Consider the following 18,383-nt stretch of genomic DNA (forward strand, 5'->3'; position numbering starts at 1 on the left):
CCTTTCAGGCCTGTTCATAATTCTGCATGGTGACATAAGAAAACCTAGCTGAATTTTATTGATGTTAAGGAAAGACTTGTTTGCAATTATTTCCCCCTTACAGGTAGGAGAACCTTAGAAGAGAATTTTACTGGAATTTATTTGCAAACATCTGGAATCAGGAACCTGAAAAAAAGCTTTCTTCTGAGGAGAAAGGATGAGGATTGGAGATGAGAGGACTTTACCTTTTGTCATCCTTGTACCACTGGAATTCTGCTGAGGGAACTGCTGAGGCTTCACACTGCAGTGTCCCCTTTTGTCCCACAGGGACACCTGTACCCTTAGCTTCTGAAATGTATGGTGGATCTGCGGAGAGAAGACATTCCATCGCATTTCAAAGTGCATTTCAAAAGAAAAAGCCTGCCTTATTCATTCGTGGATTTTGTTGGTTACTCTCTGCCCTACTTTTGTTAACTTGCTCTGTCAAATTGCTGTAAATTGTGCCACAGAATGAAAACATTTTCAATGTCATTCTAAGGAAAAGCATGATCTTTCTAACATAGATTGCTTCTGTTCTCCTCTGTGCAGAGGTGGGATGCAGATATTCAGGTATATTTCCTGTGAAAACTTGTTAACTTTCATAGGATGATGCCAACATATCCACCCTATACTTCATAGGTTGACAGTCAGCTACTTTAATCAGCCTTATAGAATTTCTATACACCAGGTTCTTGCCAAAGTATATAACCTCAAACTATTCAATTCCCATCAAAAGCTCAGTTACAAGAAATAATATTCATGGAAAATTGCCTGAAGGATGTACAGATCAGTCATTTTTCTAAGTATTCTGACATGGATCCCTGAATTCAGCCAAACCAAACTAGAGCTACATACTTGGTTTGCATTCATTTGAAGTCTTTACCAAACTATCCATGACACTCCAACAGTTTGCACTGAAAGGTATTAAAGAAGAAGACAAAATATACTTGCTGTTCTATTTGTTGCAGAAATAATATCATACATGATGTGTTGAGTTATCTCAAAATGTTCCATTTGTGAAGACACCTGAAGAGAATTTTCTCTACAGTCTCAATGATAGGAAAAGCCGTGTTTCTCCCAAGCAAATAAATTGCTTTTATCTTATGGACAGCATAAATCTTAAAGCAAGTGATGTTTCTTCTGTTTGCTCTACCAATTCAAAGCTATATACAGGACCTGAACTTAGCCACTTAGTAGTATGTATTTCATGTGCTGATTTTCCCTAGCTTTTACTCATTTTTCTTAATATAGTTTTCCTTTGCTTCAATTTCTTTACATTTTAGGTTCATCTTTATGTGTTGGAAATAATTTTAAGTCCTTTTAAAATTGTGATAGAGTAAAAAAATATCGTAATAGCATAAAACTGATAGCCTTGTTAAATGTACTTTCTTACTCATTAAAGAGCTTCATATTACCTAGGTCCCAATAGTACAGTATCCTTGTTGTACCCCCACCCACCCAAGTATTGAATGGAAAGGATTCTTGTTGCTGGCTTGGTTTTTGGGTTTTGTTCTGCCATAAGATTTCCTGTAGCATAAACAATACGGTCAAACTTCAGAATGCCATAGGAAACAGTCAATCAATGTACATAAAAAAAAAAAGAACCCAGAGAATAAAGACTTGTATACAAGTAGGGAATTTAAATAGTATCAATGTCAGAGAGAATTTGGATGGTTGACAAAGCAGAATGAGGTATGCACAGCAGTGACTCCCAAACTTTGCGGATCCTGTACCTCTATTAGTAAAAGTCAAATTTTTAGATACACATGTACGCAGGTTTAGAGAATGTATCTGTTTGAATTTAAAATTTGAATGCATACCATGAATGTCAACATCTATACTTATAAAAGGATGATATCCATACATAGAAGGGGGTCTCACCACATTGTGTGAATAAATTATGGGGAACCTTTGGTTCTCAAAATGCACTTATATAACTTACGAATTGAATGCCATTTGATAATCTCCCAGTCATGTCACATTTGGTATTATATTAATATACTTTAAGGATTTTTTTTTGTGTGTGTGACACTATGACTTCTAGACTTGACAAAAATGTCACTTTGGCCCTGTTGGTCTTGAAAGCAGAATGTGGAAAATGGTCCTGCATTCTTTTTCATCCTGAGTCAGCAGTTGATTCTGCTGAGTGGCTTGTTGTTGTGGCTGTGAAAGCAGGCCAGCTTCATGCACATGAAGGGTCGGGGACTGGGGAGACCACTTACAGTTCACGGTGACCTTTACTCTTCGCACCACTGGTGCAGCCACGTCGTTGGAGGCGCTGCACTCGTAGTCCCCAGACTGCTCCCGGGTAATGCCCTGAATTTCCAAGTATTCATCTTCACTCACAAAGCCAACAGCTGCAGAAGAAGTAGTGAGGTATAGTGAAATAGGAGGGAAAAAAAGACAAAGAGTATAAATTTAGAAAGAGAAGTATAAAATGGTCATGTCTGTAGAGAAGAGAATGGTGCCACTTGTCAGTTCAGACCCTTAGGAACTAAGTAGATTCTCCCACTCCACCTTGCCTACCCCTTTCACCACCAACTTTTCCCTGGCTCCCCAGTGGACCTACTGAAATGTTTGTGCTCCTAATTGAACTAAGTGTGGTGCCTAGATGACTAATGGTACTCTATAAGTAATTAATAATTTTGACATTACACTGCCTGGATATTACCAAGTGGTCCCATTCTGGGATCTGAGTGAGGCACAGGTTTCTAATCTCAAGGCATCATTTAGACTGAGTCTTGAATGTATATCTGCTGCTGATTGCATTCCTGGGCATGAACTTATTAAAAATGCCACATTGGCAGACACACAACATGCGCACATGCACACACATGCCACAAAGACAGCAGAAATGCTAATGTGATAAATGTAACTTTGTTTTTAGATGAGACAATCAATTTAGAGAAAAAAAATCAATTTTTTTCAATGTTGATCTGTTAGAGTTCTGGAGTATAAGATGCTAAAGACAAACCAACTGGGGGGCCATATTCTCGATTTCTAACCACAAGCAGAACTCAAAAAATAACACCTGGCTGTAAACCTCACTGTCACTTAATCTTCCCAAGATTCAATTTCTTTAGTGAGAAAAACTGTGAATAATAAGACCCTCTACATGCCCAACTCCATACCTGATGTTTAGCCAAGACCATTCAATTACAGGAAGACCAAGATGTTGAAGCCTAGGGGACAGGTTCTACAGTTCTCTCCCAGAGCCACACTAAACTAAGCTTCCTTGACAAAGGAAAATAAACAACAAAAATAACTGCTTACATTCTGGGATTATCCTCCCTTCTCAGTTAAATGAAGACAAGTAGTATACAATTTCCTAAACCAGGATACTATTAAAAGGAAATTATTATCAGCAAGCTTAAGTTGGGATTGTCCCTACCAACTGAGAAACATTTTCTCAATATAATGTACCCAACAGTCCTAATATTTCATGGGGTTATTTAGAGCAACCATATATATATATATATATATATATATAATGTATAAAAAGACTTTGAAAATTTCATGTGCTGCAAACCTGCTGATTTAGCTATTAATCCTATAATCATCTGGAAGTCCAGATTTAGGAGGACTGAAGTCATATTCTTATGAACAGTTCCAGAAAGGTAACTAAAGAACATTTCTCTCTAGGTCATAAAACTCCATAAGGCCACATGTTTCTACTGACCCAGAGAATAAAACCGATAACTCAAAGAAATTAATATGATTCAAAGGATGATATATGTGATATGTTAGTCATGATTGTATTTGTTCTATGACAGTGCTAAGATCATCATTTTGGTCAAGTCAAGAGTTACAAAAAAAATAGTAACAACAACAACAACAACAACAACAAAAATCTTGTAAAGAAGGGTCACTATTTGTTCGATTCTGCTGTTGCTTCTTGGTCATGATAGTTCTGTGCTACCAGCCAGTAACCAGTTCAACCTGAGCCATTTCCTCAGGTACTCTTATGCATTATGAAATATGAACACACCCACACACCCACACTCACACCCACACTCACATACACACACACACACACATATATATGAGAGAGTTACATATGTATGTATATATATATATATACACACACACACAAACACATGTACATATATATAGATATAGACACATATATCTATATATAACATACATAAATCTCTATATAGCATACATACATCTATATATAACATTCATATATATAATACAGTCACTCCTTTATTACGTACAAAGGAAAAAAATAGTTCATGTCTGTTACAACAAGAAAAATCATTAAATTCACGAGAAAAAACAGGATCATGTTAATTAGAAAACAGGAAAGTCTTACACAGAGAGAGTCTTACACAGACAAACTCATGGACCCAGTTTATAAGAAGGTCTACTTGTCTCAGTGGGCTTTATTATTACTGTTTTATACACATCTTCAGGGGAAAAAGAAAAACCCCAATTTGAGAAAGGGTGGAGGAAAGGAGGAGATGAGACTTAAGTGAGGAATCTGTGATTCCTCTTATGTTGCCTTTGTTTATTTCTCCCAACCACAGGCCTACATTTGTCAGATGGCTCATTGCACGAATGCTATAATTACTGAGCAGAGCATCTCGAAGTCCAGTGTCACACTTAATATTCCCATTAATTTTAAATGGTAGTCCTTGGTACATATGTGTGGCAATTGGTGTCATATTTTAATTAGGCTTGCCCTACACCATCTGAAATTAATAATAGCTCGAATTACCAGTGTAATTTATAAATTAACAGTGCTGCAGCATTAGGAAGTAAATTAGCTCTGGACAGCTGTTTCTGGATGGAGCTCCAGTGTCACAGCAGTGACTACAGAACCTCAGGTCTCCTGAGGGGCTGTGTCATACACCACCAAAGTAGAGAACAAAAAGGCACAGGTTCTATTGACCTCTATTCTTCTCTCCAACTGAAGTCCATATATCTCTTTTAATTCTGCCATCCAACTGTACTCTTGTGTGACCATACTGAGACAACCTTTGATCAGCTGGCTCTGTAGACATTCAAAAAGAAAAGCATCTTGGGAGGATAATGGAAAAAGCTAAAAGGCAAATACATAAATGTTAGTGTAATCAAAATGAAGATCTGGTCAAGTTTTTTTGTGGGAACCTAGGCATATGAATGTGGATGTAAGCTCACCTATTCTTGCTAAGGGATCTTCTGTAAGGAGGGAAGTTGACTGAATGAAGAACTGAGGGAAACATATGGTCTCTACTGCTCCAGATGTCTGTTACTGAAAAGAGGGGATTTGCATTTAAGTTATCTTTCCAAAACCAATGAGACTTGATTTTACTATCCTATGTTCCCCAGACCAGTATAGAATTTCAGAGGAACCATGATGACTTCATTTCCCAACACTTCCTATATGTAAACTTTCGTATGACATTTGGTGAGGCCTGTGAAAATGATTTATGTATACATTAAAGCACTTTATATATTTTATTTTTTGTTGTCATTATTTTCACCTTTCTTTTGGCATACTTTTTTTCTTCCACTAGAGGCAAATATGGCAAAGCCAAAGAGAAAGAGGATCACGGTACCCACAGAAAGCTAAATTTTGATTCACCAGAAATGAGGCTGATATGTGAATTTTTAGAGATATTAAGAATGTTTTCATCTAACAACCTATATACTCTGGGTATGAATTAGCTTTATCACTAGTATAAAGAACTTAAAAGATTATTTTAGGAAAAAATTTCAGCTGAGTACACTTTTTAAAGTGCTGAAGTATTCTTGTTAAGAGACACAAGTGGAGAAGAGGCAAACCACTTGATAAAACCCAGTGAAAAGAAACCCTTCATGGACAAGAGCATCTCATTTATAGGTCTGCTTCCTCTTCTTAAGAAAATGTATCTTTGGGTGGAAACGACACACTCATCTTCTTAAAATATCCCTTTCTTCATGTCACACCTCTTTAGAGGCTATAAATGGCTCCTACGTCCTTCCTATGTCCTGTAACATTAAACACAAACTCCACTGACTGGTTACCAAAGCTTTCCAAAAAGAAGCCCAGATTTACTCATCCAAATTCATCTTGCATTAGTTCTTTGAAGAACAGACTGTCATTGTAAAAAGCAAATAGATGGAATCAGACAAAGCCAATTTTTGGCCTTCTAGCTTCATGCTAGAAGTTACCTAATTCCCCTGCATCACTAATATGACACACCTTAAGTGTTGCTGTGGGAGACAACAGATGGACTATGGTGAAAGTGAAAGGAAAGTGAAAGTCTCAGGGTGAGTTCTCTGCTGGTGTTAGCTACTACAGTCAATATTATTACCCCCTGAAACAATGACAATTCTCAAACCAAGTTATGCTATTTTTTGTCTTGGATAAATAGGAGGATAGATTATTTTTATCACCAACCATTTATATTCCTTCTGTCTACCTAAGCAAAGAGAACCTATATTTCAAATTCCAACTTGACCATGGAATACTCTAATTTTGGATGAATTGTATCCCCACAAAAGATATTCTTCACGCTGAACCACAAGTAACTCAGACCACATCTGAAAAAAAAAAAGTCTTTACAAAGCAATCAAGCTAAATGTGATAACAGGGTAGGCTTTAATCCAATGTGAGTGGTGTCCTTAAAAAAGGAGCACAGACAGAAATACACAGAGGGAAGGCAGGGTGAAGACCCACAAGGTGAAGGCGGCCACATTTCTGGAGTGAGGCATGCACTAAGAACTGCCAGTTAACACCAAAAGCTAGAAGAGGCAGGAGACAGAGTTCTCATAGTTCCCATAGTTTTGGGGGGAAAGAATGGACCTCCTCATGCTTTTATTTCAGTCCCCATCACTTTAAGACAATACATTTTGATTTTTCTAAGGCAACCAGTTTTTTGTACAGTGTGACGGCAATTCTAATAACACTAATACAGTGTAAATATACTCCCTTTTAACTCTCATTGTCTCTTAACATCCTGCACCCTTGTTGTGTGTTGAGTTCATGGAGTCTTTAAAAACATACATGATTTTAAAGAGCTGAAAGGTGTATTATGGTTCTATAACTCCACAGTTGCTATGCTAGGACACAGTTATACTGAAGTGGAATTACCTATAATGGTTGTTTAAGCTACAGATTTCTAGGTTCCACTCATACTTAATAAACCGGAGTTCCCTGGGATGAGGAGTTTTCATAACTTATCAGGAAATCCTCATTTGTAGTTAAGCTCAGAAATTAGTGATTTAGCTCAATTCCTTCTTTGTCATTTGGGAAGTAGATGTTTAGAAGAATCCAAGGTCAAAAGTCCCACTGGTGACAAGGCACACTGGGGTCCCTCCATTACCAAGCCACTGTTACTGCGACTGTAACTGTGGCTTCTAAGAGTTGTTTTTTTTAAAAAATATTTTAATTCATTTTTTAAAAATAAATGATAGCACAATGCATTACAATTCATATTATACATATACAGCACAATTTTTCATATCTCTGGTTATATATAAAGTATGTTCACATCAGTTCGTGTCTTCATACATGTACTTTGGATAAGATGTTCATCACATTCTACCACCCTTGCTAACCCCCTGCCCCATCCCTTCCCCTCCATCTCCTTTGCCCTATCTAGAGTTTTTCTAATTCTCCCATGCTCCCCCTCCCTACCCCACTATGAATCAGCTTCCTTATATCACAGAAAACATTCAGCATTTGTTTTTTTGGGATTGGCTAACTTCACTTAGCATTATCTTCTCCAGTGCCATCCATTTACCTGTAAATGCCATAATTTTATTCTCTTTTATTGCTAAGTAATATTCCATTGTGTATATATGCCACATTTTTTTTATCCATTCATCTACTAAAGGGCATCTTGGTTGGTTCCGCAGTTTAGAGTTGTTTTGTGTGATACATTCTGATATTATCTTGAAGGTATATTTGAAGTTATTGGAAAATAGGAGCCAGATTTCATACATCTCTGACACTTAAGGCACCAAAAAATATACTGGTTTACATAATTTAAAAATTGTCAACTTTTTATTAATTCAGTGATTGACTGATAGACAGGATGAACATGTTGAATTCAGTTAAAAATATAAACAGAAATTCCATATTGCTCACTAATCTTCACCTGGATCTATTTCTAAGACAATGTTGCTTTTGCTAACTGTCCTTAGCATAATATTTGTATTTCCTGAATTTAAAAATGCATCATCCCTATTAGTGTTCTAACAGAAAAGATTTTCTTTAAATGTGTGATTTTAAAAGGTTTATTGAGTGTTCAGTATAATTTATATTTAGTCTTGAGGCCAATTATTTCCTCAGGGGAATGCATCCTTAATTTAAAAATGTAGATCAATGATGAAGTATGATTTATCTAACAGAAATTTGTTTTACAGCCAACTTTTCAGGAACACAGCTATTTCATTAAGTGCAATATGACAACCAAAGCAGCTGAATGAAGTGAGCTGGATATGAAACCACACCTGTCCACAAATCCCTTCAGGAGTTTCATATTGTCCAAAGTGTTGAGCTCAGTGGTTGACAATCAAAGCACAAAGAAAACTCCAAGTTTCTAAGTTCATAGATTGGGCACTAAAATTCTTTATAACTGAAAACAATAATAGCCACCATTATCATTTTTATCTCACCCAAGAATAAACTCGTCAGGAGAGCAGCTGTAGCTGTTGGAGAGGAGAGGACACAGCTGTCGCCTAGCTTAATATTTTTATGGCATATATACCAGCTGAGATAAAATCGATGGACCTCAGAAATTGAAAAAAATAATACAGAATATAGAATCCTAGAATTCAAAGTTTCTACAATTTAGCTAAAATACTGTGTGTAGCAGTACTGGTCCAGAACTAGGCCAGCACTACAACTACTGATTCTGCTCTTACTCTTTTTTTTTTTAATTTTTTTAAACTTGTAGATGGACATGATATCTTTATTTCATTCATTTATTTTTTTATGTGGTGCTGAGGATCAAACCCAGTGCCTTACACGTGCTAGGCAAGTGCTCTACCACTGAGCCACAACCCCAGCCCCTGCTCTTAATCTTAGTTGGCGTCAAGATGCTCCTGCTTAGTCTAGACTGAGCTCCAAAGAAACTGCTGCTTACAGGACAGGTCTCTGATGCCCCTCCCAGTGTCTTCATGGTAACTGAGGAACACATATGGTTTTTCATTTAAACTGAGGGAAGACATAGTTTTGTTCAGTTAGTGGGAGATAAGGTATCCCAAAGCCACTTGGTAGAGGAATGATTAGTGCTTCTGTTCCTACAAGGAGGTCTAATTTTCATGGTCAGATGAAGAAAGTACTTAAGGCCAGAAATTAAAGATGTTTTCAAGGAAGACTAGAGGCTGATGGTGTTCCTGTGGATCCATGGTCAACATTTGCCAATTATGGGGAAAGGATATCCTCATCCTACACCACATGAGGGCTTAGTGCTATCCTGAAACCCTGGTTGCTTAGACCAAGACCCTTCAAATAGAGGCACAGTGAGGTGGCATCATTGCAATCCATGTGTCACTAGGATGGATGATGCTAAGGAAACTGGGGCTCTACATAGTCCAGTTAGCAGAACCTGCTACACCAGGCCAAAACTACTGATGTTAAAACATGTTTGTATGGCATGATTTTTTAAATATTTATTTTTTAGTTGTAGTTGGACACCTTTATTTTTTATTTATATATTTTTATGTGGTGCTGAGGATTGAACCCGGGGTCTTGCACGTGCTAGGCAAGTGCTCTACCCCTGAGCCACAACCTCAGCCCTGTATAGCATGATATTAATTTGAATAATTGACGCAGAATCTGAGGGTCTGAAGTGAAGTTGGCACAAAATGATTAATAGGTAAGAGAGATAGTACATTCACTTCTCCAGGCTGCAATGTCGGGTAGCCATGGATTCCAATTCCTGCACCTTGGGCCCTAAGACTTTACAAGATGATAACTTATTTCTGTCTGCTTCAGATTCCTCTTCTGTAAAATGGGAACATCATGCTACCTTTCAGGATTATTGCAAGCATTAAGTGAGCAAATAAGCATGAAATACTTAGAGCATAGTAAGCCCTCAATAAATGGTAGCTATTTTGAACTGAAGTCTAAACTAAGTTTGAGTACATTTTAATATACAAGATCCTTGATACAAGAAAATCTCAACTCAGAAATGAAAGGATAATCATATCTCTGCTTTCCCAGTAGGAACTTAATAATAATAAACTTTACAAAGGATTATTCATATATCCTTTAATTAGAAAGCTGTACTCCCTTCACTTAAAATAGGATTTGACTTACAAGAAATACTATTTCTCAGGATCACTTCTTCTAAAAAGAAAAAAAAATAGTGAGTATAGTTGAATAACCCAGGTAAGACCTGCAGAGGACTTGAGAAATGTCTCTAATTGCATACTAAAAATAAAAGGTTATAAATATCATACAAATGTGTTCACACACACACATGCATGCATATTTATCATTGAGTTTCCTTTAGATGCAAATAGCAAAGCTAGCAAAAAGAGGAATTGGATGATCTTTCTAAGAATGGAGAATTTTAAAAGCTATCTTTCATAGAAAAATTTCTGCAGGGATCAAATATATTTCTACCTGTTGTAAACTGAAGTACAGGCCAGAAATAGTTGATGTGAAAATTACTTTTGACATTAAACCTACGGGACATCTTTGGGAAAGGAGGCAGGTTGAATTGTTCTAGATGACTGGGTCCAGCCTATAAGAAGAATCTTTTTAAACAGGTTAGTGTGGGTTACCAGTGCGGCAGCAGCTAATGTCACAGAGTGTATATGTTGCAATATCCCCATGGCACTTCATACTTGCTACTCTCAGCTTTCTATTTTATACAGGCTTTTCTTATTTCTGGGAAATTTATCTCATCATTTCCTTCAGAATCATTTCTGTTGGATACATAAGCATTGCTGGTTGCTAAGCCCCTCCATTCTGTCAGAGCTCCTTTTGCACCATGTCCTGAATGCAAGGAAATATTCCCCAAACAACCTCAGTGTTCACTAGACCCACTGCTAAAGATAGAAATGCAAACTGAGAATTTCAAAATTAATCTGTTAACCTGATTCCATCATAAAGCAATAAATATAGATTCAATTAAAAAAACTTACAAAAACTAATGCTAACTATAAATTATGTGTGGAGTATGTGTTCCTCTCAGCAAAATGTTTAGCATAGATCCTAGTATATATTAAAAACTCATTTGATAGTAGAACTGAATATATGTATATGCTTGAATATGTATGAATGTGCATATATAAAATGTAATATTTTATAGGTATAGAGAAGGAAAAAAATTCCCTTAATATATTTGCTGAGACCTTTTCAGGGGACATAGTTAACTTCATATTAAAAGAAGTTGTAGCCCACCACGTAGTTATATGTCAATGAACTCTCTGTATTTCACAGAGCCAGGCCATTTGCATTTCTTCAGCCAGTCTCTTCCCTGAATAGCATGACCCTGGTTTACTTGGTAGATTCAACTTCAGATGCCGCTCAGCCCTGAGAGCTGGGTGCTCTTCCTCTGTGGGCCTTCTTCGGGGGCCTATCTGCTTAGTTGTGCATGTAGACCTTCTATTATGGGGAACGATATCAAAGTCAGAAAGCACACAGCTGGGTGTTTAACAGTTCACAGCTTGATGTCTGGAACCTGGGTATTTGTAGTAGTGCAGCTGATGGCTGCTAAAAAAAAAAAAAAAAAAAAATTAAATAAATAAATAAATAAATAAATAAATCAGCTTTTGATTTGTAAACTCAGCCAATTTGATCTGAAAGACATTGATAGGGGATAAATATAGAACTCCACAGTGTCACATTACCTCAGACTCTTGGCATTTGATTTTCCTTTTTCTGAGTCTCTGGAGATATAAGCTAAGCTTGAGTGCTGAGAAATGTGAAGAATTGAATTGCTTTGGAATTGCTTGCCTAGATTCATTTAAGAAAATTCTATTTAGTTAAGAGGTTTCTAAAGGGTTAATGCAGTAACTCCTGTGTTTTTGATCCTATATAGGACAATGAACATAAGGGGTTAAGGTCTTCCTGCATAGATGGTGCACATGCTCACATAAGAGATCCACAGACAGCAACTACCTCAAACACTTGACTCCCACCACCTTTGGGAAGCAGACTGTACCCAGTCCATAATTTACCCATTAAGGTACTTTGAAGAGTGAGATTCTTAACCTGAGAATCATTGAACTCAAACCCTAGGGGTTTTGTACCTCTGGAAATAATTTTTTTTGTGTGTATGTATGTATGTGTGTGTACATGTGTGATTCGGCTTTCCCTAAGTTGGAGCAATTCTATGTCTACTTAAAAGAGTTCTGAAAGCAGCCTAGGATAAAACAAAATCAACATCAGCCTTGCTAAGGTCTTTTGGATCCCACCCATCAGTGACTCAGAACTGAATCTATATCAACACACACCTTCATAAGAAAAAAAGAAAGTCCTCAAAATACAGCCAGTGAGAAGTAGAAGAACATAACACACCTGTAGAGCTAAAGTTTATATATTTTGCAGAGTGTGGGAAGTGAAGGAACTTAGGCATAATCCCTCCATGATTTGACATGCCGATCTGGGGACTTCATTTTTTTTGCTTAAAGTGGCAATTCCTTTTCACCAAAGCTTAGGTTGAAATGCTTAGAATATGTAAGCCTCTGCCATGCCCCTGGGAGCCCACTTCCAATGGGTGATGAACCAGGGGCTCTTTGTACATTTTAGAGAGAAGCAAAGCAAGGGTTTTTCTTGGCAATTAGCATTCTCAAAAACAGAGCAGAACGCAACCTATCCTTATGAATACCAATTTTGGGTGCATTCCATTTTATGCAAATCAAGCAAAACTCAATGATATGGTTGCCACTTTGGGAAGGCAAAGAGTGAAAATCTGAGATGGGGTAAAATCATAGTTAAGATAACATAATAAGTAAATTCAATCAGGTTCTGAAAAAAATATGAGGTACTGACATGACTCCTCACCTGAAAAGCCACACAACCAAGCCACAAATCCCAATCAAGAAGTGATGGTGGAACCGCCCAGTGGTGGTCCTCGCTGGCTGTATTATACAGACAGTGAGAACTGTCTGTGGCTGCATGAAGCCTTTTATGCTGGTGGGGGCAGAAGCATGGAAAGAGGGTGAACCTACCTGTCACATGTGGCGGCCTGGCCAAGGCCCAATGCAGATGCAGGCTCTAGAACCTTGTGTATCCAATCAGAAGACTTCAACTTCCTCCTTCCCAAAGGAGCACAGGAGAATAAGTGGGGCAGACCAAAATGGGATTACAGGGCTAGCCAATAGCATTGGTACTTTTCCATACCCTGATTAGCATATATTTAGACCGACAACATTGATCCAAGTGTTATATATACTACTAGACTAGCACACTAAAATGGCAACCCCTACTGGGAACTTCTCTTTCCCTTGCAGGAGTTCTTTTCTATTCTCCTCATTTAAATAAGCCCTACTCCTTTCATTCTTTCCTTCCATTATCCTGTGAATTTTATTCTTTGGATTTGTGAGACAAGAACCTGGAAGAAGTTGGCAGTGAGCTGCATGGTCTGTTGCAACAATGGAGAGCATATCCTATCATTTAGAGCTGCAAAATTGAGAGGTGCAACATGCAACTCAATAGAGGATAAGAATCTAGATTTGTCAGCTGGGACCCTTGGAGTTGACCCTAGTAGGTATTCCCTACTGTGATTAGCTGCTAACACCAAAATAAGCATTTTTGGCTGCAGAGACCTACAGATTGCACAGGACCCATCCACTAACAGAAGGAGAGAATCAAGTTTCATATCAAAATCAAGTTTTAGTACTATTAATACTACAGATAGAAATACAATCTGTGCATTTGAAATTGGCTCATGTTATGGTTTAGATATGAGGTGTCCTATAAAACCTTGTGTGTGAGACAATGCAAGAAAGCTTAGAAGTAAAATGATTAGGTTAGGAAAGACTTCATCCAATCAGTGCATTAATCCACTGATAGCATTATCTATGGGCTGGTAGGATGTGGCTGGAGGAGGTGAGTGGATGGGCCATGCCCTTTGGGTTTGTATTTTGTCTGTAGAGATGGGAGCTCTACCTTCCCACACGTTGCTCTGCTTCCTGATTGGCATATCCTGATTCATTTTTGTTGACCACACTCTTCCATCATGATGTTCTGCCTCACCTCAGTCCCCAAGGAATGGATCTAGCCAACTATGGACTGAGACCTCTAAAACTGTGAGCCCCCAAATAAACTTTTTCTTGTCTAAAATTGTTCTTGTCAGGTCTTTTGGTTGAAGCAATAAGAAAGCTGACTAAAGCACAGAGAAATATTGCATATTTGTCCATGTATATAAAGGAATATCTACAGAAACCACACAGAAAGATCCACAGAAAAACAGAAAACCTATTGGAGCAAAATCATTACAGTCTGGAGAGTAAAGGAGATGTGGCTGAAAACCTTTGTATTTGTCATGTGTAATTATAGCCTTTGATTATGAAAGAATAAATATTTGCAAATAGTTCTCAAAATCTATCTGTCAATATAGCTCCTTTATACCAAATTATATTGCTTAAAACATGTGCACAGATCCTGCCCATTTATCTGTAAATTCTTCACTGCTCCATTCTGATTTCCACTATAAAAAGGTGAAATCTTCAACCATGCAAATCTATAAGAAAGAAGATGTGTGGAATGGAAAAGAACTGATTTACTCTTTCATTGGATATGCTCCTAATTGTATCCATATATTTCTTTTGTTTCAGGTAAAATCTGACCCATACACACCTGGATCCTGGGTAGAATTCAATATATTAAAACAACACAAGCACAATGTTCCTGAATCCTGATTGTTGTTGTTTCTCTTATAAATCAGGTAACCTTGAGGAAGTTATTGAACCTCAGTTCCCTCCTTAGTAAAGTATAGGTACTCTTTTATTACTCAGAGGTTGGGTTTAAGAATTTCATGAGAATACTTGTGCATAGAAGAGTGATTGACACATGGGAGATAACCAATGTTAGAGAAAACAAATCACAGAAAAAGTCTGGGGGTACTCCACCCTAAATAATGGCAGCTCATGAGATTCTTTCTCTACTATTTCTATACACTCTTTCCAGTTCATCTATGCTTTAAATCTCATCCCTACATTGGAAAAAATCAGCTATGCTTATGATTTTACATCTGTATTACCATCTAAGGAGATGCTAATGAAATCCAGGCTCATGGGAATGCCTCATCTCTGTGTTCCCCAGACACTGCAGACTGAACTTATCCTGCTAACAAATCTGCTCTGGGCCCTGTGTCAGCTAATCTCTGTTGGCTGTAATGCCAACTTCCCATCCTCCTAAGGTAAAATTAAGTCACATTTGTTTGCTGTCTTTCTGCTACTGCTCACCATCAATCAACAGATCCTGTTGCTCCTAAATCTTTAAGAGCTTTCCAGTCTGTGGCTTCTTTTCCTCATATTTATTACTTTCTTAATTCAAGCCCTTATCAATTACTCTGGATTTTTTTCCCTTATTTTTATTTTTATTTTTATTTTTTTTTATGCCAGAGATTGAACCCAGGTCCCCTCAATCACTGAGCCATAATCCCAGATCCCATCCTCTCTTTTTTTTTTTTTTTTTTTTTTAATTTAGAGGTCGGTTCTAAGTTGCTTAGGACCTCCCTAAGTTGCTATGGCTTATGGCTGGCTTTGAACCTGAAATACTCCTGCATTAGCCTCCCGAGACACTGGGTATAAAGGTGTAATGCCATCACGCCTGGACTACCCTGGATTTTTATGATATCCTCTTTGCAGATATTCATGCCTTTAATTTTTACTATTGCCAAAATAATTTCCCAAACTAAGAATCAGCTTCACCTCTAAACACTTTTACCATTCCACATAGCTCCTTGACATGATATGTGAAGATTCCTGTGGACTGGCTCTTTTCGACCTCTTCAGACTTGTACATACCAACTCTTTTCTCCCCAGACCCACTGGATACACCCAAAAAGATCCAAAAATATTAGGCAGTTTATTTAACCATACCTTTGACTTGTCTCCTTTTTCTGGAAACTAATCCTCTGTTTGCTCACTTCAAATGCCTATGCACCATGCAGCTCTCAAAACTGTCTTAGACATGAATGCTCTAACCCTTTCTTGACCCTTAAACTTTTTCAATCCTCTACACTGTTTTTATTTTTATTTTTTCATTCCTGGTGATGTGTTGGTGTAGACTCTAAGTTCCAAAAGAAAAGTGAATCCTTTATTTATCCCTTCATCTACAGTATCAAATGATCACAGGACCAAGGACTGAATGAAGGACAAGCTGAATATATTTTTGATAACTGTGGTAGATACCATAATAAACTACTTAGAAACTTCTTTGCTGACTCAAAAAAATAGCAGATATCTAATGTTTAAGATCTTTCTTTTCGTTATTTGTGTGTATGTGTAATTAAATTCTGGGCACATAATGAGACTTCTCAAAATCTCCTATGGTTAAGGATTTCATTCCACATTTCCTAAGGGGGACTAAAAGAGCCTACATCAAACCAGGCCTGAAGTGAACAAGAAAAGAACCAGGTTTGGCTATTTCCACAAATATCCTTAGTTAAAAGCTCTTGCGGCTAAAGTCCCTGCTTCCTCTGGATGAGTTAGGATGCAGCGTGCCCTAATCAGAAGTGTCTCAGAGAGCTTTCCTATGTCATCATCAATCCTGTTGAATTTTTTCCAAGTAGAATCAGCTTGGTGATTCAGCCTTGTCTATCTGTAATTAGTAGGGGAATGATTGCGGAATGTGATTAGGCTCTTTACCTTCCTGGGACAGGCAGAGGAAAAACTGCTGCCATCAACACAAAACAAGCCACTGCAGAAGAAGGAGCAACCTCTGCAGTGGAAACACTAACCACATGCAAAAGAAAGAGCAGCTCTGTGTGAGGAATTGAAGCTGGCCTTGAGGGAGGCAGTTTCATACAACTGTTTCCAATGAGAAAGCACTCACTTCTCAGCTGAGAAGGGCAATGCCAAGCACAGTGTCAGTTCCATCCTGTGGGCTCCTCATCACCTGCTTCAAGATGTTTGGAACCTACAGTGCACAAAGAGATCAAGCAAATACCATGCATCTGCTCTCATGCATCTGCTCACGTGACTTTCCTGTCCCTCCTTCCTTCTCTAGGTCTGGGGGGGTTGTGCAGACCTCTGAGAGTACAAGGTAATTCCCACCCCCCCCATTCTCAATTGTTACATTTAAATTGCACTAATGCCCATTCCTTAAATCTTCTTCAAACTTAGAAACTCTCTTCCTTTCCAATAATTTCAAGAGATGAAATAATTTCAAGAGCATTTTACTTGATAGGCACCCACATTTTTAATGGTCCTTAAAATGACAAAACTTAACAATTTTACTGATGAATCTCAAGTTACTTTAAAATTTCTGTTCTAACTCTCGACTTCAGCAAACTAATTGCCACAATTACGACTTGACTGGCACCTTCCATGCTATAATTGACGGTGGACAGTAGCTCATAAACCAATAAATGGAGTCAGCATCAGGGAAGAGAGGGGATGGGGGCAGGGGAAGGGAGGTGGGGACAGAATGAGAGTCAGTAAGCAGAAACAGCTGATAAAATTACATATTGGGTAAGATTTTCATCACTAATTGACCACAACACCTGACATCTAGAACTTAAAGAAGGATAGGTTTATTTTGCCAGAGCTTTCAGTCTTGGATGACTGGCTCTATTGCTCTTTGCCTGAGGTAAGGTGGAGCATCAAGGCAAAAGGAAAGGATGGCTGAGAAAAGCTGCTATCCTAAGTTCTGGGAATCAGGGTGGTGGGAGAGAGGGAGAAGAAGAAGAAGAAGAGGGAAAAAAGGAGAAGGAGGAAAAAGAGACAAGCACCAGGAAGAAGATATGGTCCATAAGAGCATGCCTCCAGTGTGACCTACTTCTTCCAACCATGCCCCACCTGCCTACAATTTCCATTACTTCCCAGTAGTCCATTCAGCTATCAATGAATTTATCCATTAATGAGTTCTGAACCCCTATTATCTAATCACTTTCCCAGAACTCCACCTCTGGGGACCAAGTTTCAACACATGAGCTCTGGATCTGGGTACAGTTGAAAGCTGAAAGCCATTGCCACTCCTCTGGGAGTACTTAGCCTTGATCACTCTTTTGTATAAGGCCTGGAGGAAGAGTTTGCCTGAACATAGCTGTAGCATCTTCTAATGCTCTGAAGGCCTTAGCATGGGACTGAGTAACCACTCTTTTCTAAGTGATTTATTTTCTTAAATAGGGTCAGCAAACTTTTTCTGTAAAAGACCAAATAGTAAATATATCACATTTTGCAGATCATGAAGCCCCTGTAGAAAATATTGAACTCTGCCCACATCACACCATAACAGATAAAGAAAACACAAAAGTGAGTAT

The 18,383-nt window shown here is 38.0% G+C and overlaps 1 protein-coding gene across 4 annotated transcripts in view; it reads right to left on the bottom strand.

The window, feature by feature from the left end:
- Positions 1–18,383, bottom strand: part of NTM (neurotrimin) — a 411,195-nt gene that overhangs the window by 19,256 nt on the left and 373,556 nt on the right. For all 4 annotated transcript variants that reach the window (XM_081279775.1, XM_081279773.1, XM_081279772.1 and 1 more), the window contains exons 4-5: positions 2,241–2,375; positions 225–345 (exon numbers count right to left, since the gene is read on the bottom strand). In XM_081279775.1, coding sequence (XP_081135901.1) covers positions 225–345; positions 2,241–2,375 — 256 coding nt within the window. The remainder of the gene's footprint in view (positions 1–224; positions 346–2,240; positions 2,376–18,383) is intronic.

Source organism: Spermophilus citellus (assembly GCF_964194105.1).
Source record: "Spermophilus citellus genome assembly, chromosome: 2".
Lineage (NCBI taxonomy): Eukaryota > Metazoa > Chordata > Mammalia > Rodentia > Sciuridae > Spermophilus > Spermophilus citellus.